The 26,442-nt window shown below is 45.6% G+C and overlaps 1 protein-coding gene across 2 annotated transcripts in view; it reads right to left on the reverse strand.

Moving 5' to 3' along the window:
- The window catches only part of LOC144785686 (trimethyllysine dioxygenase, mitochondrial-like), a 449,852-nt gene that overhangs the window by 337,969 nt on the left and 85,441 nt on the right, over positions 1-26,442 (reverse strand). For both annotated transcript variants that reach the window (XM_078664478.1, XM_078664479.1), the window contains exon 2: positions 24,890-25,064. In XM_078664478.1, coding sequence (XP_078520604.1) covers positions 24,890-25,058 — 169 coding nt within the window. In that variant the 5' untranslated portion in view covers positions 25,059-25,064. The remainder of the gene's footprint in view (positions 1-24,889; positions 25,065-26,442) is intronic.

The raw sequence follows: 26,442 nt of genomic DNA on the forward strand, positions 1-26,442 counted from the left end.
CTACATGGTTGGTTGGTGGGTGGCTGGGCTTTCCCTTGCCCCACTTGATCAGAGGCCAAAATGCAACCAAGTTTCTGTCTTTACTTGCATGGTACAGCTCTTTCCAATATTGCTTGTCCCGTTCCCTTTTGGCCCGTGTGTTGTGATAGCTTGTACTCTACCCTCGCATTTTTAATTCTAGCCCTGTTTTTAGATCTTATCGCCCTTGCTAGTGCCTTGTAGGCTTCCCTACATGATTTCCCATACCATGAATCAACCGAGGGTTTGGCATAATTTTTGGATTTTTGAATACTAGTTGTAAAAAAGCCCTTCAGCTTATTAAAAAGTTCAGTATGGATGGAAGTAGCTCTGGACTTGTTTTCCTGTTGTGTAAAACAGTTTTGGAGATCTATGATTGCCTTTGTGACCAACTGGTTGATAGCCTCTAACTGATCCTCTTTATTTAACATGTTCGACCATTTTACTCTCCTGGTATCATTGCTAAGATGTAATTCTACACCCGCAGGAGGGTCTTCTACAACATAACTTCCTTCCAGATGGAATGATATTACCAGGGGGTTGTGGTCACTTTCCACCCTTTCCAAAACAACCATGTCTTTTAAACAAGGCCAGTATTCCTTGTTGAGTAGTATATAGTCTATACGACTACATCGCAACCCATTACTGTAAGTAGGAGAGCCCTGCTTATCTGATTTCGCCCTCCCGTTTACCGCCTTTAACCCATGCTCCAGACAAAGCGCTTTTAACTGTAAAGCAGCTTCCGTCCATTTCTTAATAGGGTTAATGTTAGTTGCGGAATATCCCATTGCAGGTCCTCCTCAAGGCCTAAGTCTACATCATTAGTGTCTAGTGGTTCAAAGGAACAGTTGAAGTCACCGGCAACTAATATATTTCCCTCTCTTTTATACTGATCGAGATAGGAATCAAGAAGAGCGACAGTGCCTGAGGCTTTCCCTTTGGCATAAACATTAAAAAGTATAAGGTCCACAGCATCAGGAACCTTTATTTTAATTATTAAAATATCGTTACTATCAATGTCCAACTGCTGTACTTTATACCTATCGTTCTGTCTCACCAAAATAGTTAATTCCCCCATCAGTCGTCCCCTTTGACCAGCAATAGCAGGTTTGGAAAATGTAGGAAGCCTAGTCTGAACTCGGGGTCCACTGACCATGATTCTTGAAATACCAGAATTTCATTGGTTTCAATGAAAGATAGCCAGTCTAATGATAGTAGTTTATTCTTCAGCCCGGCAATATTCCAGTCGGTCAGGGCAAGATTTAGTGACCCGGTGCTGGTTTTGGCACATGTGTGCAACCATTATCACCAGGCACTGCACATAAATCGGTTACATCAGCCAGTGGGATCACTTCTTTGGGGTATGTCTCAATAGAGCTATCATCTAACCCAAATCTATTTTCTCGTGTATTTAGACCTTCCGGGGCAATATTTGTTACAGGAGGAGGACCCCCTTGGCTCTGGATATTTAGTATAGGCCCAAAATCCCTTATAGCTGAATCCGCAGGAGTGGGATAATCGAATATGGGACCCAGTCAATCATTTTCCTCCAGTGAACTAAGAGCCTCATATCTATTGGAGGTCGGGACCGCACCATTGTTGGGGCCTAGTGAGTATGCTGGTATCCTGTGCGTTCCCCTCTGAAATTTGTGCATGATTGGTAAAAATAGCCCAGAGGGAGGATGTTAATAGCATCTTTAAATATCACAAAAGAAGCTGCCCATTCTAAGATATACCGAACCATACTTGGAGACCTGAAGCTTAGAACCACACTATCCCCAGCCAGGCCTTTTTTAGATTTACCAATCCAGGCGACCCTTCTAACCATCATGAACTCAGAGAAAAGATGACTCCCAAGCCCGGGGCCAGATGTGGGTGCCTCCATACCGGTCGGTAACGGCCGATTTCGGCCGTTACCGACCGGTATTTAAGAATTGGCATGTAGGGGCATAATTTTACAGAATCTGTAAATTTACCGATTTGGTAAATTTACTGATTCTGTAAAATACCAAATCTGTATTTTTACCGATTCGGTAAATCCCAGATGTAGGTGGGACTCTTCTGAGTCCCAAAGGCCCTACAAATTCGGTATTTTACCGCCCAATCCAATTGGGTGTTAAAATACCGAATCCAGGTGTGCATGCACATGTGTGCATGCACACCTAGCTATGTGACAGACAGACATGCCCTTAGGGCATGTCTGTGTGCCACATGGCGCACATGCATATTTTTGGGGTGCCAGAGGGTGTCAAAGTGACACCCCCGGCACCCTTGCAAAATTCGGTATTTACCGATTCTGTAATTACCGAATCGGTATTTCCCATTGATTCCTATGGGCTTCACAGTCCATAGGAATCAATAGGAAATACTGATTCGGTATTTACCGAATCGGTAAATACCGAATTTTAACGATTCGGTATTTCAACATCTGGAAATACCTACATCTCCCCCCTTCATATTTACCGATTCATAAATACCGAATCGGTAAAATTCGGTATTTATGAATCGGTAAATTCAGATTACCTACATCTAGCCCCCAGTCCTTAATTTCAAGAAATTAAGGCAAAAGCTGAGTATATCCTGAGCTAAACAGCAGTGTATCAGAATTAGTAATCAAATTTCAAGAGACGAATAATCTTCAAATCTTCTGTTTATTCATTCCGTCTTGCTTCTTAAACACACTAGCCGCCAACACGTGTTTCGTCTTGGTATAATCAACCTTAGACTTCTTCAGGGCTAGAATATCATAATACATTCATTCATTCATATGATTTCAGGCTCAATCACATCAGAAAACCCATCTTTGTTAACCTAAAAAATACTGTAACTCATTGTCAAAATTTAAGCCCCTAACACTCGGAGGCCAACTGATGAAGATTTTATGTGGGATATTACGTGACCCATAATGGAAATAGGATCCTTCGTGAAATAAGTGAGTGATTCTCCAAATAACTGTTAGATACTTTTTATAATAGACATAGGGTTCTACCTCGGATTTTTATGTTCCACTCGTCTTTGTTTATCGGTTTTCTATAGATCTTATGCATACATGCTCTCAAGAACAAAGGAGAGTTCTGCTTTATTCGCAACATAGGTGAGTCTTAGGTTAATTCTAATATAATAGAACTCTGAGTAATATGAATAAGGAATAGTGTGGATTATGGGTATTCACCTGCTCTCTTTCCTACCTCTTTTTGCTTTGGACGTATTAGTTGTAGGAAGTAATATCGCGTCACCTTCTTATTCATTTGTTTCTGCACATTAGGTACATAATGGGTGTTTACTTGAATACTTTTTGCACTTTTCAAGGGCTCAAGCTTTCCTCTTTTACGAATAATGATGATTATAAACTACGTAGATCTCAGATGTGTGTTTTTCTTTGTTTGTAAAAACAATTTGTTATAATGCTGTAAGGTTTGTTTTTAATCCTATATTTTTATACATTGCCGTCTATCTCTGCCCATCATGAGGAAGAGAATTTATCTATGCTTCCTTAAACTGGGGATGTGGAACATCATTGGTTGAATATGTACACATAGCTTCCCCATTGGGAAGCGGTGCATGTGTATGTACAGCCACTAGTGTTTGACTAAATAATTCATATATAAGAAATGTGTTTATGTTATGGTTAGTGAATTTATAAATTATGACACTTCTTTCGTACAAATCTTGATTATATGTATTATGATATTCTAGCCCTGAAGAAGTCTAAGGTTGATTATACCAAGACGAAACACGTGTTGGCGGCTAGTGTGTTTAAGAAGCAAGACGGAATGAATAAACAGAAGATTTGAAGATTATTCGTCTCTTGAAATTTGATTACTAATTCTGATACACTGCTGTTTAGCTCAGGATATACTCAGCTTTTGTCTATGTGTGATTGTGTTTTTTAACATTGCCCATTTTGGTTGTGGGTGGGTGAACGCAACCTTATCCTTTGAGCTGGTTGACAGATTGAAAACGTTTACTAATATCATACTCCAGCGCAACTTAGACTCAATCATCCGTTCTTTTGTATTTTTCAAGAAATTAAGGGCCTTGTTCTTAAGTGAGGACCAGTGTTCCTCCTCACGGAGTTGCAATCTCGGAACGTTAGCCAACACTATGGTATGGGGTGTCGCCTCGGGAGGAAAATGGAGAGAGACATTCATCAGCGTATCCCCTCCCTGACTATGTAGTCTCCCCACTGGGCCCTTAGGCCCTTCCTTGCATGTTTGTGGGCCGTTATGTGCTGGTATAAATGAAGCAGGGGGTTTCGGAGGGATCACTAGAGAGGAGTGTGGACAAGCCGCTGCTTGTCGTGGTAACCCAGATGTATTTGCCACCTGACTAGCACCCATAGCCTCGGGGTGGCTACTCCCAGAATGAGGGGATGGTACTTTAGTTATATGGTCCTCTATTTTGATTAATCTCTGTTCTATAGCGGCTAGTCTTGACATAAGAGGATCATTCAGGGCTGACAACTTGGCTTCCATCCGTTTTAAAAAGACATCTTGATCCTCTGTGGAGTCTAAATGTTGAAACCCCGATGGGATAGGATCTGCGCTTGCTGCTCCCACCTCGATATTGTCAGACTCGGCAAGTGGAGCTGGGATCCCTCCCCTCCCTCGTGCCACACTCCTGTTCTTACCCTGCTTTGAGACCTGAAGGCTAGCTTTGGGGGCGCTACGTGCTTTCCTTTTCTTTGCTTGAACATTACTTCTAGGGGCTGCTGCTAACTTTTGCTGCCTGGTAAGCATGCTGGTAGGGGTAGCTGGGGTGAGGAGGATATGCTATCCCCAGTACAGAGATTAAAGGAGCCTAACTGTGGGCTACCTGCTGTCACTAATGATGGTTTGGGACATGGAGTTGGGGCAAGAGTTGGCTCTAGTAAGGGGATTTGCCCTATAGATGAGCATAAGGGATCCAGTGAGAGCCTCCTTTCGGTTAGCTGGATCTCGTCTATTAACAAGGATTCTGCCCGAGTAAGGAAGGCATCTAAGGTCCCTGCCACACCCATCCCACCCCCCTTTACGCGTAGTCTTGCTCATACCCATAATGAATAAACTATAGACAATTAGAGATGGAAATGATCAGCTTATTAATGAAATACAGTCCCTTGATCAAATTAATACGCCCCCCTTCAGCCCAAGTCCAGTAACACAAGCGTACCTAATGTCCAGGAGTCAATGTTGGAGGGGTGGCCCAGCCCAGCCTCTTTTGGGCGCAGACGGGCCCGCCCTTGGCCCGGGCACGCCCGCGTGCGTCCCCCGCTGTGGGAGCCCTGCCCCCCCTTTATGCGCCTACTGGCGCTCTCTCTCGTTATCGAGACTTTTCTGCCACAAGGGCTGCTGGGCAGTGTAGTCCTCCAGCAAGAAAAACAGCGGGTCAAATGGCAGCGTCCGCGGCATCCACGGCGCCCAGCGTGGCCCTGGTTCAAGCGGCCTCCGTGGGTCCCTCAGAGTCCTGCAGCAAGGTGTGACTGGCAGCGGCAGGTAACGGCAAACAGAACAGCAAGTCGGGCTCCTCAGCTGTCACTTAGTCAGGCTCATAACTTCAGGCTTCAGACCACAATACAGTACCAGCACAACAGTCATCTAATCAGACTTCCAAACACAAGGGAGCACCAGCACAGCTGTCATCAAATCAGACTTCTCCGCTGTTACTTAATCAGGCTAGTAGCTTCAGGATTCAGACCACAGTACAGCACCATCACACTGTCATTTAATCAGGCTTCCAAACACAAGGGAGCACCAGCACAGCTGTCATCCAATGAGGCTGTACATCACAATGCAGCACCAGCACACTTAAGGAGATAACAATTCTCCTCAGACAGAAAGTGTGTCATGATCATCTCATCTGACTCAACTTATCAATAGCCTTTGATACATTTGACCATAAAGCTTTCTTCAACCTCCTTTCAATTTGCGTGGGTTGTGCCCTCACCATACTTCACTTTCTCTCTGTATCGCTCTTGCAACAGCTACTGGTGACCTGTGGTGACCCATGGGAATGCCTCATCTGCCCAGAGTCATTAATGTCAATACTCAGGCTTTTCCTCATTCACCAAGTCCTCAGGATTCACCCATGCACTGATGATACCCACGTGTGCCTGAACGTCCCATAGTAAGGCAACATTAACCATCGTATGGATATCCTCCCACCTTAGGGCCACATACATATAGCTTAATGTAAGTAGGTAACCCACCCACTCTTGTATCCAAATGCTTCCTCACACTGATCACTTACACGTAGAGGGTGTTTGCAGCCCACTGATGACTGAATATAAGGATTTGCACATGGTAAGCCAAAACAAAGCCACCCCAGTGGGGTGCAAGTTAAAATGCTTGCAACCCACAACTAAAGACCAGGAGTTGCATTACATACAATGACCGTTGGGCGCAATGGGAAAGAGTGCTGGTTTTCTGTGAAACCGGGAAAGTTTAGCACTAAATAAGGGGCCTCAGTAGCTTGTGCATCCCCTTCTACAATACAGTTAGCTCTGTGCACATATAATGCAGGTGCTATCTTAACCCCTTAACTGCAGAGGCTTTTCCACGCGCTTACTTTTGTATAACATTTTTTCAGATAAGGTACTCATGTGATATTTGCTTCCATTTTTCCCAGCAGGATCAGTATTCTAAGAGTACCCAAGGTTTGTGAACTCCCATGAAAGAGACAGACAAATAGGCCAACTATAGCTACATTTGTGTTTTTTTAGGGAGGGGGAATAGGAAAAAGTGCTGCACAAAGAAGTGTCTGTTTTTGCTTTCCTGGAAAAAAGACCATCTTTCAACTTTCAGGAACATGCAGAGCTGAATAAAAAAATAACATTTGTTCAACCACAGTTTTGGCATTTTTCTAAAAGGTAACCCATTTTTCTTAGTTTTTGTGGTTTTACCTATTTCTAGTTTGTGGTGGAAACATGCATGGAACCCATGGTTAATCCTGGAAACCTTTACTTTTCTGAAAAGTAGACACAACTCTGAATTCATTAATGGGTCATTTGTCAAGATCCTTCAAGAATTTCCCAAAGGAATAAAACAGCCATGTGTGGTGACATCTTAATCTGTTCCTTGTTGTCTCGATAGCTGATTTACAAAAGCAATATACCATTACTTCCGCTAGACCCATGGGGTTATATAGATTTTGTAGGTTCGCCAAGAACTCAAGGCAATAAGAGCGAGCAACTCCGGACGTTTCAATCAGGTGTTTGTTGAGCGCGTCTACTCACCCCTAAGGGTCTCAAGGCGCTGGGGGTGGAAGGGTACAGGTTCCAGTCCATCAAGGAGGGGGACTGTCCAAGAGCCAGGTTTTGAGGTTTTTGCGAAGATGAGGAGCAATGTTGTCCGTCTGATGTGGAGCAGGAGGGCATTCCAGGCTCTGACCACGAGGAAGGAGAAGGAATGGCCTCCCGATCTGGTCTTTCTGGTGCGGGGGACCATGGCGTAGGAGAGCTGGAATGATCGTAGGGCCCTTAGGGGTGCATGGAATTTGAGTCGGCTGTTCAGGTATGCCGATCTGGTGTCGTGGAGGGCCTTGGGTGCGTGGGTGAGCATCTTTAAGGTGATTATAGCCTCGATGGGGAGCCACTGGAGTGTGCGCAGGTGCTGGTTGATGTGGCAGTGTCTTGGCAGGTTGAGGACCAGGCTTGCGGCAGCGTTCTGGATGTTCTGTAGCTTGCAGATGAGGTTTTTGTTTATTCTGGCGTAGAGTGCATTGCTGTAGTCGAGTCCATTGGTGACGAGGGCATGAGTGACGGCCTTCCTGTGTTCGAGGGAGATCCATTTGAAGGTCTTACGTAGGAGGCGGCGGGTGTGGAAGCAGGAGGATGAAACTGAGTAGATCTAACGGTCCATTTTGAGCTCGGATTCCAGGATGATTCCCAGGTTGCGTGCGTGATCCGTGGGGGTGGGCAGACTTCCGAAGGTGGGGGGCCACCAGGTGTTGTTCCATGCATCAGGGTTTGGGCCTATGATGAGTACTTATGTTTTCTTGGTGTTTAGTTGTAGGCAGCTGTTTTGCATTCATTTGGCGACTGCTTACATGCCTTCTCGAAAGTTGTGTCTGGCAGTGTTGGGTTTGTTGGATAGGGAGAGGATGAGCTGGGTGTCGTCTGTGTATGACACAATGTTGAGTCCGTAGGTTCTGATGATGGGGGCGAGCGGAGCCATGTAGACGTTGAGGAGCGTAGGGCTGAGGGAGGAACCCTGGGGGACTCCGCAAGTGGTTGGTGTGGGGTCCAACAGGAAAAGGGGGAGTCTGACCCACTGCGTTCCGCGGGTGAGGAAGGAGCAGATCCAGTTGAGGGCCTTGTCATGAAGTCTGCATATTAGGGTGCGGTGAGAGATTGTGTCGAACACTGCTGAGAGGTTGAGGAGGATGAGGGCTACTGTTTCTCCAATTGTCCAGTAGGGTACGGATGTCGTCTGTTGCGGCGAGGAGGGCAGTTTCCGTACTGTGTTTTTTTTCTGAAGCCGGATTGGGAGGAGTCAAGGATGTTGTGCTCTTCGATGAATGTGGCGAGTTGGCTGTTGATGGCTTTCTCACTGACTTTCGTTGGGAACGGGAGCAGGGAGATTGGTCTGTAGTTTTTGAGGTCGGTGGGATCTAATGAGGATTCCTTCAGGAGGGGGTTGACCATGTAGATGTTGAGGAGCATAGGGCTGATGGAGGACCCTGGGGGGACTCCACAGGTGGTTGGGGTAGGTTCCGAGAGGAAAAGGTGGAGTCTGACCCACTGTACTCTGCTGGTGAGGAAGGAGCAGATCCAGTTGATGGCCTTGTCGTGGAGTCTGTGTATTAGGTTGCGGTGAGAAACTGTGTCGAACGCCGCTGAGAGGTCGAGGAGGATGAGGGCTACTGTTTCTCCTTTGTCCAGTAGGGTGCGGATGTCGTCTGTTGCGGCAAGGAGGGCGGTTTCTGTACTGTGTTTTTTTCTGAAAGTGGATTAGGAGGAGTCGAGGATGTTGTACTCTTTGATGAATGTGGTGAGTTGGCTATTGATTGCTTGCTCAATGACTTCCGTTGGGAACGGGAGCAGGGAGATCAGTCTGTAGTTTTTGAGGTCGGTGGGGTCTGCTGAGGGTTTCTTCAGGAGGGGGTTGACCTCGGCGTGTTTCCAGTCATCGGGGAATGCAGTGGTCACCAGGGAGCGGTTGATGGTGTGGCAGAGCATGGGTGCGATGGTGTTGGCAGCTCTGTTGAAGATGTGGTAGGGTTAGGAGTCCGTGGGGGCCCGAATGGATTGACTTCATTGTCTTCAGTGTGCCTTCGTAGTGAGGGCTGTCCAGTTGTCAATCATTGGCTTCAGGATGTCGGGGGTGGTTGGTGAGGGTTCAGTGTGTGGGTTGTCGAAGTTGTCGTAGATGCTCTCGATTTTGTGGTGGAAAAAGGTGCTGAGTTTGTCGCAGAGATCTTGTGAGGGAGGGATGTCGGTAGACTCGCTGGTGGGTTGGGTGAACTCCTTGATGACGTTGAAGGATTCTTTGCTGTTGTGCACGTGTGTAGAAATTCTGTCTTCAAACGCTTTTTTCCTCGTTTTTCAGATGAGTTGGTGGTGGGCGTTGGTGGTGGCTCTGAAGTTGTTGTGGGCTTCTCTGGATTTGGTGTTCCTCCAGGCCTTTTCAAGGTGGTGGCAAGTGCGTCTGGACTCTCGAAATTCATTGATAAACCATCTGGCTTTCTTGATGTAGGTGTTGTTGTTTTTCTTGAGGAAGGCTATAGTGTTGGTGCTGTCGGAGATCCATCTGTGCAGGGTTCTTGCTGCGGAATTGGGGTCGTCGTTTTCCACGATGGTTGGGGTGGAGTTGCTGAGTGAGGAGGTGAGCTGGTCATCGGTGATTCTGGTCCAGTTTCCTTGTGGGAGCAGGTGCTGGTGTCTGTGGATGGTGGGTGTTCTGAAGGTGAAGTTCAGTTTCAGTTTCAGTTTCAAAACTTTTATTCGATTATCACATGACAGAACCATAAAAAGTACAAACACACAAAAAAATATTGCAATACATATTAAAATCTCGGTATTTTGATACAATTTAAAAACTATTAATCGTTTAAAAACATTTCTAAAAATATTTCATTAAAATGCTGTACAGGAGAACAAGAAATCAAGTTAACGAAAGCTCAAACTTTACAGCGAATTTTTAAACATGATTTTAAAAAGCAGTCTACGCACTTAGCAGCATAATGTGAATCTAGAAGCTGCAGGCACAAATGAGCAGGCCGGCAGGTTCTCATGCCCATTTTACGAAGCAGGGGAATGATCCATCGCTTGCAGGGGAGCTCGTAATATCTGCAGAACAAAGTTACATGCATTGAAGACTGGGATGATATTCCGTCACATGGGCATTTCATTAAATCATTCGACCAGTCATGTTGGTTGGGAAAGGTAACAAGGCGGAAAAAAGAGTTAAATCAAAACCTAGTGAAAACATGTTTTTCGTAGTTGGTTAGAAAAAATGTTAGGTAAGGCTGAATACCAGGAGCTGACTGAACCGATAGAATCTGTACATTAGATGATTTAAATACTTCTAGGGAAAGACGCAAATCTCTGAGGTGGATTAAACAAAGATTCTTCAGGTCTTTCCTAGTGATGTTTGACATTGTCGTAGGCTCAGAGAAGTAAATAGTACAGTTCAAATCCTTGAGGAAATTGGAGACATATAGTAGCCAGGGGATTTTGCTCCAATTTGTTAGAGCTAAGCAATCGGTAATCAGTGTGCGGGTTAGATGGCATTGCGTTTTGGTCCAAATACGGTTCCACCACAAGATCGGCTGGCATCTGATGTTATCTGTCAAGTAGTCGATACCTAGCTCGATGTGGCAACCGTATATTGGGGCACTCTGGGGAAGTGCCAATATATATTTTAAGAACCCGTTTTGCACCTTCTGTAGGTTTTCTACAGGGGCATAACCCCAGACCCCTGCGCCGTAAGTTGCTACGCTATGGCATTTGGCGTGATAGATTTTAAGCAACTCGGCTGGGGCAGGTTTACCCAATTTTCTCGAGAAGGAAACAAGAGCAGATGTTGCTCTCTGAAAAAGTAACTTTTTGCTTATCATGGCTTGTTTCCAGGATAAACGGTTGTCCATTAAAATTCCTAAATAAGGATATTCCCTGGTGCATTCCAACCTTACTTGGTCAATAAAGACTGGTTTAGGGTTCTTCGCCTTGGGGCCGATGTGCATAACAAAGGTTTTACTTTTATTCACTTTCAGCCCCAAAGAGAGCATAAACTGGCAGTATTTGTCTAACTGTCTTTGTAACTGAATTAATGTTCTTGCTAAAATTACAGAATCGTCCGCATAAAGCAGCGCGGGAATAGGGCGGTGGTTGATAGATGGAAGGTCCTGACTCCCTTCTAACATGGTCGCTTCCAGCCCATTAGTATAAAGGTTAAATAAGAAGGGAGCCAGGACACAGCCCTGTCTAACTCCCTTGTTTACTGGAAAGGATGGGGATAGTTCGCCGCCAATCCCATATCTCACGCAAGCAGTAGCATCCGAGTAGAGTTCGCGGAGAAACTGGATTAGAGGAGGATCTACCCCCAATTCACAAAGAATAGACCACAGCCTTGAATGTATCACGCAATCAAATGCTGCGCTGAGATCAACATAGACTAGATACAGGTTTCCTCTTTTGGCCCCTACGTATTTACCAATCAGAAGGGTTAGGTTCAATGCTTGTTCAACAGTGCCAAGTCCCTCCTGGAAGCCATACTGGAGATCTGTCAGAATGTTATTCATAGACGCCCAATCCTGGAGACGTTCCAAGATCAGCCGGCCAGCGACTTTCCCCAGGGAGTCCAGGAGGGAGATGGGCCTGTAGCAGGCTGGGTTATTACGTTCGCCCTTCTTAAAGATTGGGAGCAGGATAGAAGAAGACCAAGAATCTATTAGGCCGATTTTTGTAACTGCTGCCATTACCTGGGTGACGAGCGGTGACCAGAGTTCCATGTTATTTACAAAGATATCTAGTGGAACCCCGTCCGGGCCGGAGGCCTTTCCAGTTTTGGAAGAAGACAATGCACAATGACCTCATTGTGATCAAAGTGAAGGTCGATGGGAAATATTTGGTCCCCGGTGCTTTCGCTTGCCACCTGAGCCTTAGTTGTAGTATCTACGGAGGGGCCACCAAATATCTTTGAAAAATGAGTCACCCACTCGTCGGCCGTCACTGCCACATCTAGATGTTGGGAAGATGTGGCATCTACCAAAAAGGGTGATTTGACCGTACGCCAAAACAGAGAACTGTCTTTACGTAGGCAGCTCTCATGTAGTTGGGCCCATAGATTTTTCTTTATTTCCTTTTTTCGGTTGTGCTGTGCCGATTTGTAAACCTTTCTAAGTTTAACTATCTCGGCAAGATCTCTGTCTTGATTATGGAGGGCTCTTTTTAGGTCAGTTAAAGCTTTGCGGCAGGTTGAGTTAAAGCAACCTTTGGAGTCCGTTTTTCTGGATTTTTGTTTACGGAACAATTCTGCCCGTATAATTTTAATAATTTCCAGAAAACTAGATATAATCAACTGGGGTGGAGAATCTGTTGCCAGACAATTGTTCATCCATGGAAGGGCTCGGGATATCACTTTGCCGGTAATTACTTCTGGGTCGACTTTAGACCATTTTACCGAGAAGCCGTTTACTTTATCCATGGACAATGATTGTTGGTTTAATAAACGGACCATAGGTAGCTGAGGTAAAACATTATTGATTGACAGGGTAACACTATTAGGGAAATGATCGCTACTAATATCTGAGCCTGTTTTAAAAGTTTTCATTTGACCCTTTAATATCTGGGAGCATAGGATATAGTCGATGACGCTTGACAGACCCCTTCCATGAAATGTTGGGAGGAATTCAACAGTTGGATCCACAAGGTCATTCGCGTAATCCAGCTCCAGTGAAAAAAGGCACTCATTCAGGCAGTTACCTAAGTTCGAATGTGTGAAATGGGTCAGGGAGCAGCCGTAATCATCGTGAAGGCCACAGGTACCATTCTTATGGTTATTGCACAGAGAAATATTAAAATCCCCCCCCCCCAAATCACATAACAAATAAGAGAGGTGTGTTTGTTCCTCTGTTCATTTAGAAAGGATGGGATTTCGGTTAAAGTTTTAATACATTCAGCGGACTGGAGGTTATTATAAAAGTTGACAAAAAAATACAGAATGGACTTATTAAAGGAAACCTTTAAGATTTGAAAGTTCTCACTGGAAAGGAGAACAGTTAAGTTCATGAGTGGTAAGTTATTTGAAGTGTATACCACCAGACCCCCCTTAGGTATATGATTTATAGCCCTGAATGTGTATAGGTTCAATGGCCCAGGTTTCCTGTAAGCATACTATTTGGTGCGCGCTTACTGTGTCTAGCCATGGTTTGTGGTTTATCTTGGAACGGAGACCAGCAACGTTCCAAAATAGAACTGATAGGGTCTGAGTAGAGTTTGCCGGATCTTTTATATTGAAGGGAACATTAGGATCTAGGGTACCTGACTGTGAGTATGGGTGTGATATTGGTGGTATAGGAAGTGATTCAGAGGGGTTATCAGGGATAATAGAGTTCTCTAGCAGTAAATCTGGATCCGTTGAGCTTAGTGGGGCTTCCTTCCCCATATTACAAGATAACTCGATAGATTTTATTGCGTTTACCGACAATAGTGGTTTAGAGGTTGTTTCTACAGGGGAGGAGGAAATTGTTGATTTTAAATCTATTGTCTTATCGGGGATACCAGTTGTAGAACTTGATCTCAGGGGGCATGAAGATGATTGTATGGGTTTAAACTCCGAGAGCGGGAGACCAGTGCTTTCCTGAAGGTGAAGTAGACGCATCAATGGTCAGTTCATGGGAGTTTGGTGGTGTGGCTGAAGGTGATGGAGTTTCCTGTTGTGAAGAGGGGGCCAAGGGTGTGTCCTGCTGAGTGTGTGGGTTCGGTCACGATCTGGCGGAGTCCTATGTTGTGGAGGTTGTCCAGGAGGGATGTGGTGTTTGGGTCCAGTTGGTTGACGAGGTGGAAGTTGAGGTCTCCCAGCAGGGTGTAGTTGGTGGATGCGATGGCCTGCGAGGAGATGATGTCCATGATGCAGTTAGCAAAAGGTCCGCGGGGTCCATGGGTTCGGTAGGTGAGGGTTCTTCAGAGGGTGGTGGTAGGGCTGGCCAGTATCTTGAAGTGAAGGTATTCCATCAGGTCTGTGGGCTTGTCGGGGAGTGTCCTCAGGAGGAGGGTGGATTTGTGGACAATGGCAATTCCTTCTCCAGGTCAGGTAGGGCCGTCCTTCTTGGAGATCTTGTATCCTTGGGGAATGGCGATGGGATGTCTGGTCCCGGGGTGGTGTTGGTCCAGGTTTCGGTGAAGGTCGGGGCAGGCTGGACAGCTGGGAGGCGGGAGCGGGAAGGGGAACTGGAATGGGCTGATTATGCGGGGGAGGGGCCACGCGGGCAGCAGCGGCAGGGAATAAACGGGTAGAAAAGGGCCTGAGCTGCTAGGTACAATTACTTTTATTGTAATTATGTACTGATTGTAAAGCATTTCATATGGAAAAATATAAAGAGTGAAAAATGAGCATGAAGGAAACCTATGTATTTCTGAAATGTACACCAGCCACTGAATTTAGAAGCAGTTGTTATTTGTACCTCTATGAATGTGTGGGCATCTGTAGAAAAGTAGGATCTGCTTTTATGGTTGACCCCACTTTTTGCTGGTGTCTTACTATTTTCTGACTAGTCTAACTGCGATCCTGCTAATTAGGACCCCATTCACTGTGCGTCCTCCCTAAATTGGCTATGGTGAGTACCTTGGTACATTTCTAATTGGCTGGTGGTGGACCCTAGAAAGTTCCTAGTATAAGGTACTAAGGTACCAAGCACCTAGGTACACCAGGAGGTTCCCCCTGAGCTCAAGCATGTGTTATGCCACCCATAAGGGACCCTCCAAACTCTAACTACAGGCCTGACATTGCAGCCTGTGTTATTTGGTGCTTTCACCTCTTACAAAATATATATGTTTCTTTATGTCTAACATCACTGCACTTAAAACCTCTAAGTCACTTCTCTAATAGGACTTTCAGTCTCAAAGTCAGGTTGCTCGGTTCTTAGTTTGAGGGTGCCCCGGCATGAGCAATACACCCCTGCAACCTTCAAAGTCCCTTCTCTGGGGTTGTAAGTGCATCAGTCATTATGATATATAGTCATGCGTCAGTACACACTGACCTTCTCTAAATTGGCTGTAACGAACCCTGCCATATTTGGTATCAAACATGTTGGATTCATACCCCCACCCAGTAAATGATGTGAGAGATATGATATGATTCCATGCACTGTGGAGCTCCTCCAGGAGGCCCGCAGTGTTCCCGTTACCAGTCTTTGAGACCCGGACAGCAGAACATGGCTGCTGCCGACCAGAGACATGATTCTGCTGAGCCAAGCTCAAGCAGGGGAAGGCAGAACAATAGGTATCCTGTCACAGGGAGGTGTGACCACCTCCCAGACAGGGGTTAGAGTATTGGGACATGGTGGGGACACTTTCTAGCACCACTCAGACTGCTGGAGGTTTACATTTGATGCCCTCCTTTGCATAATCCAGCTCAAACCAGTTGTCTCCCGATCTGGCGCGAAACCGGACAAATGACATCGGAATATCCTCCCCTCTGTCCAGCCCCTCCTCTGGGAGGGACCCCTGAATCATCCCAACAATTTCCTTAGGGTACTTAAGGGCTTACCTGAGGGTGTGTCCCAATATTCGTCATGGGATTCGATTCAGATTAAACTCTGTGTCCTCTTTAACAGTCTGGACATTCTGACCTTGTCGTACTACCCGCGTTGTACTGACTGCATCAGACCTCAATTTGGGAACTGAGAGGCACTTTTACAAGCCCCTTGCAACATATTTACGCCACCATTGCGTCACTTTTGTGACGCAGCGGCGTCGTAAACAATGTGCCACGTTGCAACAAATTTACAATGTGACGCATCTAAGGGGATGCGTCACGTTGTAAAGCCCTGCATCACATTATACCTGTATCAGGTATAATGTATACAGGGTGGGCGTTCCCACGCAGGAAGGCATCGTAAAAGTGACGCAGTGAAATCTACAAGATTTCACTGAGTCACTTTTATGATGCCACTGCGCCTAAACCTTATGCCTGCTTGAAGCAGGCGTAAGGAGTGGCACAGCACAGCAAGTTTCAGCCACCCCTGAGCAGTTCTGGAGTTGAGTCGCAATTGGAGTTGAATGTGTCAGAATGCCTGGGTGGATGTACGGGAACACTCGTACTCCACCCATGGCACGCCTCCCTGCCGCAGAGTAACGCAAGGCAGCGATTTGCCCCGACCTCCTATGCGCCCTGTGAGGGCAGAAAAACGTGTGCAGCTGGGGGAGGCGGGAGGAGACATGAGCCCTATCCCAGGGTTTCAGCTCCCTCCCTCAAAACCCACTCCCTGGGGATGTATGACATTACAACGCACACTTTTACAACGCACACCTTTACAACGCATTTTTTACTACGCAACATCCATTACAACGCATGCTATTACAACGAAATTTTTAAAACTACATTTACAACGCATTCCATTACAACGCATACTACCTTTACAACGCATACCATTACAACGCATTACATTACATTGCATGTTTGGTAAGTGTTGGATAGTGTAGGGGTAAAAATTACTATTCTAACTCCAGGGGGTGCAACAGTAGGGTAAGTGTTGGATGGTAATGTTATGCGTTGTAATGGTATGCGTTGTAATGACTGAGTTGTAATGACATGCGTTGTAGTGGTGTGCATTGTAGTGTCATGCGTTGTAATGGTTGCGTTGTAAATGCATGCGTTGTAATGGATGTTGGGTTGTAAAAGTTTTGTTGTAATGGTAGTGCGTTGTAAAAGTTGCGTTGTAAAGTTTGTTTCCCCTCCCTGGTGTCTAGTGATGGATCACTACTTAGGGAACACCCTTCTGTGGCAATCCCCGAGCAGGGATCCATTGGAGAGGGACACCATTGGAAAAGGGAGAATCTCTCCTTTCCAAAGGTACCTCCGCCATAAAACCAAAGCCTGAGGGGCAGAGATGTGCCCCCCCAGCATCGATGGAGTGAAAGTAAAATGAGCCAATCGGCACATTTCACTTTCAGTGGAAGGAACGCACCATGTGCTCTGATCGTCATTTCACAACAACAACAACAAAAAACAAGCATTGGCATAGCCAATTGGTCTCGCCTTTGTGACCATGTAAGTTTTTAGCCAGAGCGATTGACTTTGGCAATGTCTCTAAGCTATGTTGTGGAGCAGCATGGCTGCTGTGAGGCATGCTGAAAAGTTATAATAAAAAAAGTGTTATAAGTATTTTTGTTACCTTATATATAACCAAGAAGACATTATGTACAACTGAACAAGTTGTGTGTAACTAAGTTGAGACTTGTGGAGATAATAAGATCAAGGAAGGGTAAAGAAATTATTGCTATTGCTGGCAAATTTCAGATTCTCTTGGGTTGTGTTGAGCGATAGGAATGCCACACATGACTATACTATGAACGCAAAAAAGAAACATTTTGCAACAGGAAGCGGCACATTTTATGCTGAATCAAAAAGGAGAAACACAAACCGTAGGTGCATAGTAACTTTCAGGTAGTAGATAAACATGAACAAAATTTTTTTTTTCCACAAACACAACATTGTTAACTAAATATACAATGTCAATGAAAGCAACAAAGGCCAATAAGAAAGCCTGTGATACTTGTTGTAATAACTAGCATGGTTTTTGTTTTTTACTCTGACATATCATTCACTGCCAAGAATGAAAGCGGAATTGTCTAGGAGAAAATTCTGGAAAGGACAGAAGGATGCATGCTTATGTAAAATAGAGCAAGGGTTTCTGGGGCTCGCATGCAGGCGTAAGGACAGAAGGGAAACATGATACTGACTTAAGACAGACTTAAGACAGACTTAAGACAAACTTAAGACAAACTCCTAACTTTACTACTACTAAATGCCTTCTGTGAATACCAAAAGTAGTAAGTTTAGGATTTTGTCTCAGATTACTATTGTGAATCGGGCACAATGCAATTACAGTCAATTGCGCGAATTTGATTTGCACATCACAGCTTCTGTTCTTTTGCTCCCCTATTGGTATAGCCAAGAAAAAACACAACCAGATGTACATAAAGTGGAGCACGGCTATATTCTATATGAAACCACAAGTTCCTGGCGTCTTAATCACACTTGGTAATGTTAGAGCCCTCTTTCTGCTCATTGCTAGTCTTGTGTTTTGCAGTACATTTACTCCTTCGGCGCTTATGACGAGCTCAACACGTCATGAGGCACAGTGGAGCTGTGCTCATGAAGAGCTGCGCTCGTCATAACTGCCTTGGAATGCCCACGCGGGGATAATTCCCCTCCTGTGCGGGGCGTTCCATTGAGTGGGTGGAGTCATGACGAGCTCAGCTCGTCATGAGCACAGCTCCACTGAGCCTCATGACGATCTGAGCTCGTCATGAGTACCGCGGCACCGCAAAGTAATTAGCCCCGCGGCAAAGGGGTTAAATGTTGTTATGCACCCCAAAGGCACCCGTTTGTGTGTAAAGTGAGTGGCATGAAAGGCTGAACCTGCTATGCCAGGATTTGAACTTCTGAACTGCAGGTTACATATAGCTCTAGGTAACAGGCAATGAAATCATTGTGCTATCTTCACGCTGCACGTATTTCATTCTCGGGGCACTTAGTGTTCCTGGTCACAAGATCTGGCATGAAGTATACTTGTCTGTGGCTTTGAACTGCAGGTGTAGCAGCACTGCTACTCAGACATGACCTCTCCTAAACACGACAGACAGAATCAAACAAAGTTTTGGAACTATAGCCTCTAGGGTGTGCACCCATGGCCCCGAGTAAGGTAAGTTACCTAGAACAGCCAACGGTTATTTGTAGTCACTGTTTGCACATCTGGGTCACGGTGTAATGAAAAGCAAACATGAATTTGTGTAGTAGAATCTGTCACCACACGCTGCTTCCAAATCCGCGCACCAGGATCACAGTCAGTACGTGTTCATTACTTGGGCAAATATTCATTATTCACCGAAAAAAAGTTAGTGCTTTCTCCCAGAGGCATCAAGACGCGGTGTAAGGCCCAGAGAATTACTGATCAACTGTTTTCAGCCACAACACCATTGAGTTTAACACTGACAAAAAGATACAACTGAAAGTAAATGCAAAGAAAAACAAGCCATTGCAAAAGAAAAATGAACGTGCACCCGCGAAATTGAAAGCCGCCGCGCTAATTGAACGAGACAGGCTGTTAGATTTGGGGGTCTCTAGTTGGCAGAGGTAGGGACCTTTGACCAAATAGGGACTCTTGCATCTAGTCAGGGTATGGGGGTACACTCCTAAAATAACCCCTGCTCACCTCCTTGGTAGCTTGGCACGAGCAGGCAGGCTTATCTCAGAGGCCCTGTGTAAAGCATTTGTGAACACATACAGTAAACCAATGACAACTCTAAAGATGGACACCCCACAAGTTTTAGTATAAAAATAAGTATTATTATATAGGCTTAACACAAGACCCCAAACAACAAAAATCCACAATACTGTACTTTAACAATGGTAGAAATAGCTTAGTTCTCTTTAGATGATAAATGCGACACTTTATACTCAATGTACCTTTGGATGCATAATGCTATACAACGAAAGTGTTGCAGGGAAGGTAACGCGTCGGTTCCTTACACACAAGAACGGTGATGCATCGGTTCCCTACTGCTGCGTAGGGGATGGTGGTGAGTCGGTTCTTCTCTGTATGGGAGGTGATGTGTCGGTTTCTTACTGCAGTTCTGATGAAGATCCGGTGCAATGAAACAAAATGGCGTCTTCTTCTTGATGCAACAACGATGCGCGCACGCCTGGCGGCCGTGCGGTGACTCAACGAATCTTCGGAGCTTCGACAGGCCCTGTGACACGCTTCTCCAGTGATGCGACGGCATCTGCTGCGACGGCGACACTCTTCTCCAGTGATGCGAGGCACTTCGGGGATGCAACAGCGGCAGTGGCCACACCTTTCTTCAGTGATGCGACGACAGCGGCTGCAGCGGGGACATGCTTCGCTGGTGATACAACGGCATCTGCTGTGATGGCGACACTCTTATCCGGCGATGCAAGGCGCCTCTGCGACACGAAGCAACTGCGGCAGCGGCAACACCCTTCTTCAGTGATGCGACGACAGCGGCTGCGGCAGCATCATGCTTCTTCTCCATGAGTCGTGCTTACAGCTCCTTGCGATACACAGTCCCTCAGAAGGCCCAGCACAACAGCAGGCACTTCAAATTCCCAGCAAGGGAACTCAGGGGAGCTGGTTGGTAAAGTCTGTTGTTCCTGAGACTTTAGCAGGAGGCAAGCTCTATCTTAAAGCCCGTGGAGATCCTTTACAAATTGATGAAAGTAGCACAAAGTTCCTTTCTTCTTTTTTTGGCAGTCAGGCAACCACTGCAGGCCAGTCCCCAAAACAGCACTCAGCGTAAGGATAGTCTCCTCCTTCAGTTTCTCTCTGGTTCCTCTCCTCTGCAAAGCTTCTTCTTGTTTCCCAAAAGTGATCTAAAGTTCTGGGGTCTGGGTCCCCATATTTATACTAGCAATTCCTTTGTCCTCTGAGGCAGAGGGTCCTGTACCCTGTCCAAACCAGTTCTGTGCAGTCCTTGAGCACTTTTCTGATGAGACTCCTTCTTTCCTTTGACAGTGTGGGGCAGAGACATTAGACGCACCACGGGAGGTGGAGCCAGCATTGTGGAAGGCAAGCACAGCCCTATTCAGACCCAGGTGCTACTCCTCCCACCCATCTACATGCAGATAGCTCCATTCAACCCTGTGCAGACTCACCCTTTCTCCTAGAATCCCCCAGTCCCTTTCACTCAAACTCCAGACAAGGAATACACAACCTAGCAGAGGCAGTCATGCAAGAAAATATCTACTTTCTAAAAGTGGTGTTTTCAAACACAGAATGTTAAAACCAACTTCACCAAAAGATGTATTTTATAATTGTGAGTTCAGGCATACTAAACTCGAGTTTCTACCTAGTTCCCTGAGTCAGTTAGGATTATAAGATGTTATAATAAAACTGCCCACTCTGGCCTATGGGGAACAGGTAGTCTTGCAATAGTGAAAAACGAAAATGACTGTGATTCACTATCAGGACATGCCACACACATCAGGGCATGTCCTACCTTTTATCTACAATGCACCCTGCCCTTGGACCTACCATAGGGGTGACTAATATACAGAAAATGGAAGGTTTAGGGACTGGCAAGTGGGTGCACTTGCTAAGTCAACATGCCAGTACCAGACTGCACACAGGCTCTGCAATGGTAGGCCTGAGACACACTTTCCAAGGCTGCTTCTGTGGGTGGCACAACCAGTGCTGCACGCACATTAGCAGCATTTGGAGCACACGCTATGGGCACACTCAGTGCACTAGACTAGGGTCTGACAAGTAAACCAAATAAGCCAATCATGGAGTCACTAACCCATTACAACAATTTACAATAGGGAGCACTTGCACTGTGGCACTGAATAGCAGTGGCACAGTGCCCAAAGCATCTAACACCAGCAAAAACACATGAGGCTACAGCAAAAATGGAAGGGAGACCCACGCCAATGGTGCCATGTCTAACACTGGCAAACGAAAACAAGCGCGGCTAAACAAGCGCCGCCACGCTAATTAGAAATAGATGGCCCCTGTGCGCCGCTGCTCGCTCCTGCAAGGTCACATGCACGAGTGTTACAAAAGTGCAGACCGATTCCAAAAGATCATCTCGCTAGGCTCGACCTAAAGACTCGGGCTGCTGCGAAAGCTCTTCCCTTGCAGTCTGATCTGCAAAAAGGAGTTCCTCTGATGCAAGCACCAGGGTTTTTTTACAGCCCTCCCCAGTGTCGGGCAATGGCCGAAGGATGCCCTAATTAGGGGATGTAGGTGTCGGTTGGTAGCCTGTACCTCCACTTATAGAAGGTTAATGGGGGCATATTCCTGTGCAAATGAGGAACACACTTTTATTTTGTGTTTGTGCAAAATAAAGAGGTGACATATAGTCAGTACACCCCCAAGGCACCCCCTGTAAGAGGGTACTGGGTCCCAGGGTCCCCCACACCCTCAGATTTCCCCCGACACCATCCTGCAGGAGAATCTGTGTTCTCCCCTTTCAATTACAGCTTCAAACGGATGTGGGGGGGCGGAGGAATAAAATGTGTAATTGCATATACACATTCCATATGCATAAAATACCTTCAATCTAAAATATTACATTACTTTTTCCGGAGAGGAGTTTTCCTGACATACGTGTTGAAACACTTGTAAAACGTAATTTCAAGCCAAAGTGTAGATAGCCACTCGCAGTCTTGCAAATTATGTTGTGTATCAGGCCAAAAATATTTGCAAGCCCTTTGCAAATGTAAGACTTTTTGGAACTGAAGATTTTAGGAAGACAAGCTAGTTTGTGAGAAGGTAATCTTATAAAGGACAGTTGTGACAGGACCCAATGCCCAAATCTAGCTAAAGTTGTTTTGAATTTTAAATTTTAGCTAAAGGTGTTCCTGCACTATCTTTTAGTGTTCACAGGAAAAGGCAACCCAAGACTAGTGCTTTTATCACACAACACAGGCCCTCTAAATGTCTCACCTCAGCTCCCTCGTCTTTTTCAAGATTCTTTTCAGGGCTGCAACAGACGTCTAAGGGCCAGATGTATCAAGCATTTTCCCATTCGCAAATGGGCCGATTTGCAGAATCGGCCCGTTTGCTAATGGGAAAAAGCCTTTTGGGATGTATCATCCCAAAAGCCAAACGCAAAATAGGGAATCGCAATTTTTGCAATTACCTATTTTGCGAAAGCATTTAGAAAATCGCAATTTGCGATTCCCTAAATGCAATGCATAAAGCGCTTTTCAAATTGCCACCCTGCTGTAAGGAATTGCAATTTACCACCAACTTCAAGTTGGTGGGAAATTGCGAATCCTTAGAAAAATACAAATTTTTGCATTTTTCTAAGTACCATATTGCACACATACATGCCCTTAGGGCATGTATGTGCGCCACATGTGCACTCATGCATATTTCAGGGGTGCAACAGGGTGTCCTTTTGGCCCCCTTGCACCCTTGAAATTCCATATGCAATTTGCGAGTACCTATTGGGTACTCACAAATTGCGCATGCAATTCCCATTCAATCCTATGCCCTTAGGGCCAAATGTATTAACATTGTATTTTTGTCTAATAGCAAATTTTACAGAGTCGCTAATATGGACTCACAAAATGTATTTATTTATTTATTTATTTATTTATACGGGATTTGTAATGCGCATGGCTGCCTCAGCAACGAGGCGTCCCGGCGCAACCAGAGACCAGCGGAGAGAGACTGGGAGACTTACAAACGCCAAGTATTAAATGCAGTGTATGTAGGATGTGCAAATAAAGTTGCGAATCCTACACATTCCTTATTTGCGACTCGCAAATTGCGTGTCGCAAATAAGGTATGGCATCCCATTCATTTCTATGGGCCTAGAGGCCCATAGGAATATATGGAAATTGCATGCGCAAGTTGCGAGTGCCCAATAGGTACTTGCAAATTATGAATGCAAGTTCAAGGGTGCAAGGGTGCCAAAAGAACACACTGTTGCACCCTTGAAATATGCATGTGTGCCCTAAGGGCATGTGTGTGCGCAAAAATGTGCATTTTTCTAAGGATTTGCAATTTACCGGTAAATTGCAATTCCTTACAGCAGGGTCGCAATTTGAAAAGCGTTTCCTGTATTGCATTTAGAGAATCGCAAATTGCGATTCTCTAAAAGCACTCGCAAAATAGGTGATCGCAAAAATTGTGATTCCCTGTTTTGCCTATGCCTTTTGGGATGATACATCCCAAAAGGCTTTTTCCCATTCGCAAATTGGCTTATTCTGCGAATCGGCCCGTTTGCAACCGGGAAAACGCTTGATATATCTGGCCTTTAGGGGCAAATGTATCAAAAAAGCATTTTGCGATTTTCAAATTGCGATTGTTAGCGAATTGCAATTTGAGAATTGCAAAATGCAATGTGTGTAGGATTTGCTAATTTTTTTGTGAATCCTACATATTCCTTATTTCCGAATCGCAAATTGAGATTCGCACATAAGGAATACTTTCCCATTCATTCCTATGGGCCTCCTAGCCATAGGAATGAATGGGAAGACATTCTCAATTTGCGATTACCAATAAGAGAATCGCAAATTGAGAATACAATTTCAAGGTTGCAAGGGAATCCTGTTGCACCCCTGAAATATGCATGTATGCACATTTTGCACACATACATGCCCTAATGGCATGTATGTGCAATATATGGCACTTTAAAAAAAATCATAAAATGTTTTTTTAAAGAAAATTGCAAACTACCACCAACTTGAAGTTGGTGGTAATTTGCAATTCCTTAAGGCCAAATGGCAAATATCTGGTGCTTCCAGAATTGCATTTAAGGAATTGCAATTTGCAATTCCCTAATTGCATTCGCAAAATAGAGAATCGCAAATTTTGCGATTCTCTATTTTGCGATGGCCTTTTGGGATGATACATCCCAAAAGGCTTTTTCCCATTCGCAAACTGGCAGATTCTGAGAATATGCCCGTTTGCAAACAGGGAAAATGCTTGATACATATGGCCCTTAGTCTCTTAACCTCAATACGTGCTGAACCGCTCAAAAATTAAACCTTGACTAAAATATCATCTTTTCATTTCATTTCCTCTTCCTGCATTGATGAGCTGCCCCCAGAGGTACCTCCCAGTGCCATAACATCTACAAACCAACTGAAGCATTGACTCACCACTGCCCACACACTCACGGTGGAGCTGGATTAAATATGTGCAGACATCACAGAGACAAGGGCATCAAAGTCACACCACATGTGGCACCTACCGAAGTGGTCGTCGTGCAGATGCCAGGCCCAGGGCACAGGCTTCGGGGCGGTGCTGGGTAGTTCTGCAGTCATACAAAGAGTCCGTATGGATGGTACTCGAAGGCCAGCACCCCTCTTCAGCACCCGCGTGGTGCCAGCGCACACACGTGCCATCCGGACACACCACATCCTGCCCTGAGGGGACAGAGAACAAAATTACTTAGAAGGATAACAGGGGCACACTGACTCGCTCTGCCTTTTGGAATCCTTGGTGCTATAAAAGGTTTATGCCTACTACTTCGCTTGTATGTCATGCCCAGTGCAACTCCTCCATAAATGTGCCCAGTCCATCTGCTGAACAGGTGCACCCTTCTCTCCCAATTACTATTCTGCCTGGCACCTCTCCAGGACAGGTATGTTGTGTACGGCAGGGCTAGCTCTACATTAAGTACATGCTACATACAAACCCGGCCAATTACATATCAACACGAAGGGCACCGGCTCGTTACAGGGTGTAACCATGAGGCTTAGGACCCAGAGAGATAATATTCTGAATGGCGATGTTAGCTTTAAGTTTGTCCTCACATCTAGTTAGTGAGGAGCCCGGGCGACGACGGTTGCCGTCGGCCATGCTGTGGCGGAGTTACAGGGCGATCCGGAAGCAGAGAGGTGCAGCACTGTACCTCAGCGGGCACATAGGGGTGCCAGAGCCTAAGACCTGGGGCCTCAGGGGAGGTTCCGGAAACCTGTGTCGGTGCCCCAGTAGTCCTTCGGGCGGTTGTGGGCCTGTGCAACCGGGCGCTTGCCTAGCTACACTCCGCCCCGCAAGGGGCGCGACTATAATCATTACCATAAGGGGCAGCACGTAGGTGGTTCGCCACGGTGCTGCCTGGCTCATCAGGTGGGCAGGTGGCGAGAATGCGGCCTGCCCTTGGATCGCCCGTACGATAACCCACTATGATTACATAATGTTGTTTGTAATAAACCTGCAGCAGCTTTTCCCAAACTAACACTGGTGTCTAGTGTGTTATTTGCGGGATGCATGCTTATATTGTGGGGAGGGGGGACCTGTCGCCATGATGTGACTATCTCCCATTCTCTGCCAGCAATGCAAGGCCATCCGGCCTCGCACAGAACATTCTTGGAAGGAAGGAGGAAATAGAATTGCTACAGTTGCTCACTTTTGACGCTCTTGCATGGTATAGAGAGTATTTGTGTTGAGATGGAAGATTCAAGCAGCTGCCCCCCCACTCTCAGAGAATCATTGGGATTTGGGAGGAGGTGGTATGAAAACTGAGTGCTATGGAGGACACGAGGGAGGGGCATCACACTGCAGGCCAAAACTGTTTCCTGAGGCATGCTGGGAGAGTCACCTGGCCTAGCATAAAATAGTTAGGAAGATTTTATATATTTCAATCAATACAATATCCATGAGGCTGGTGACATACACATAGGAGTTAGCTAGGGAGGAGACTAATCTATAAAGGCAAGGAGGCATGTGTGAAGTCAAATGATTTTTGTGTTTCTTATGTTTGTTTTGTTTTATAGAATGATTTTTGAGATGACCATGACA

The sequence above is a fragment of the Lissotriton helveticus genome, chromosome 10 (genome assembly GCF_964261635.1).
Source record: "Lissotriton helveticus chromosome 10, aLisHel1.1, whole genome shotgun sequence".
NCBI lineage: Eukaryota > Metazoa > Chordata > Amphibia > Caudata > Salamandridae > Lissotriton > Lissotriton helveticus.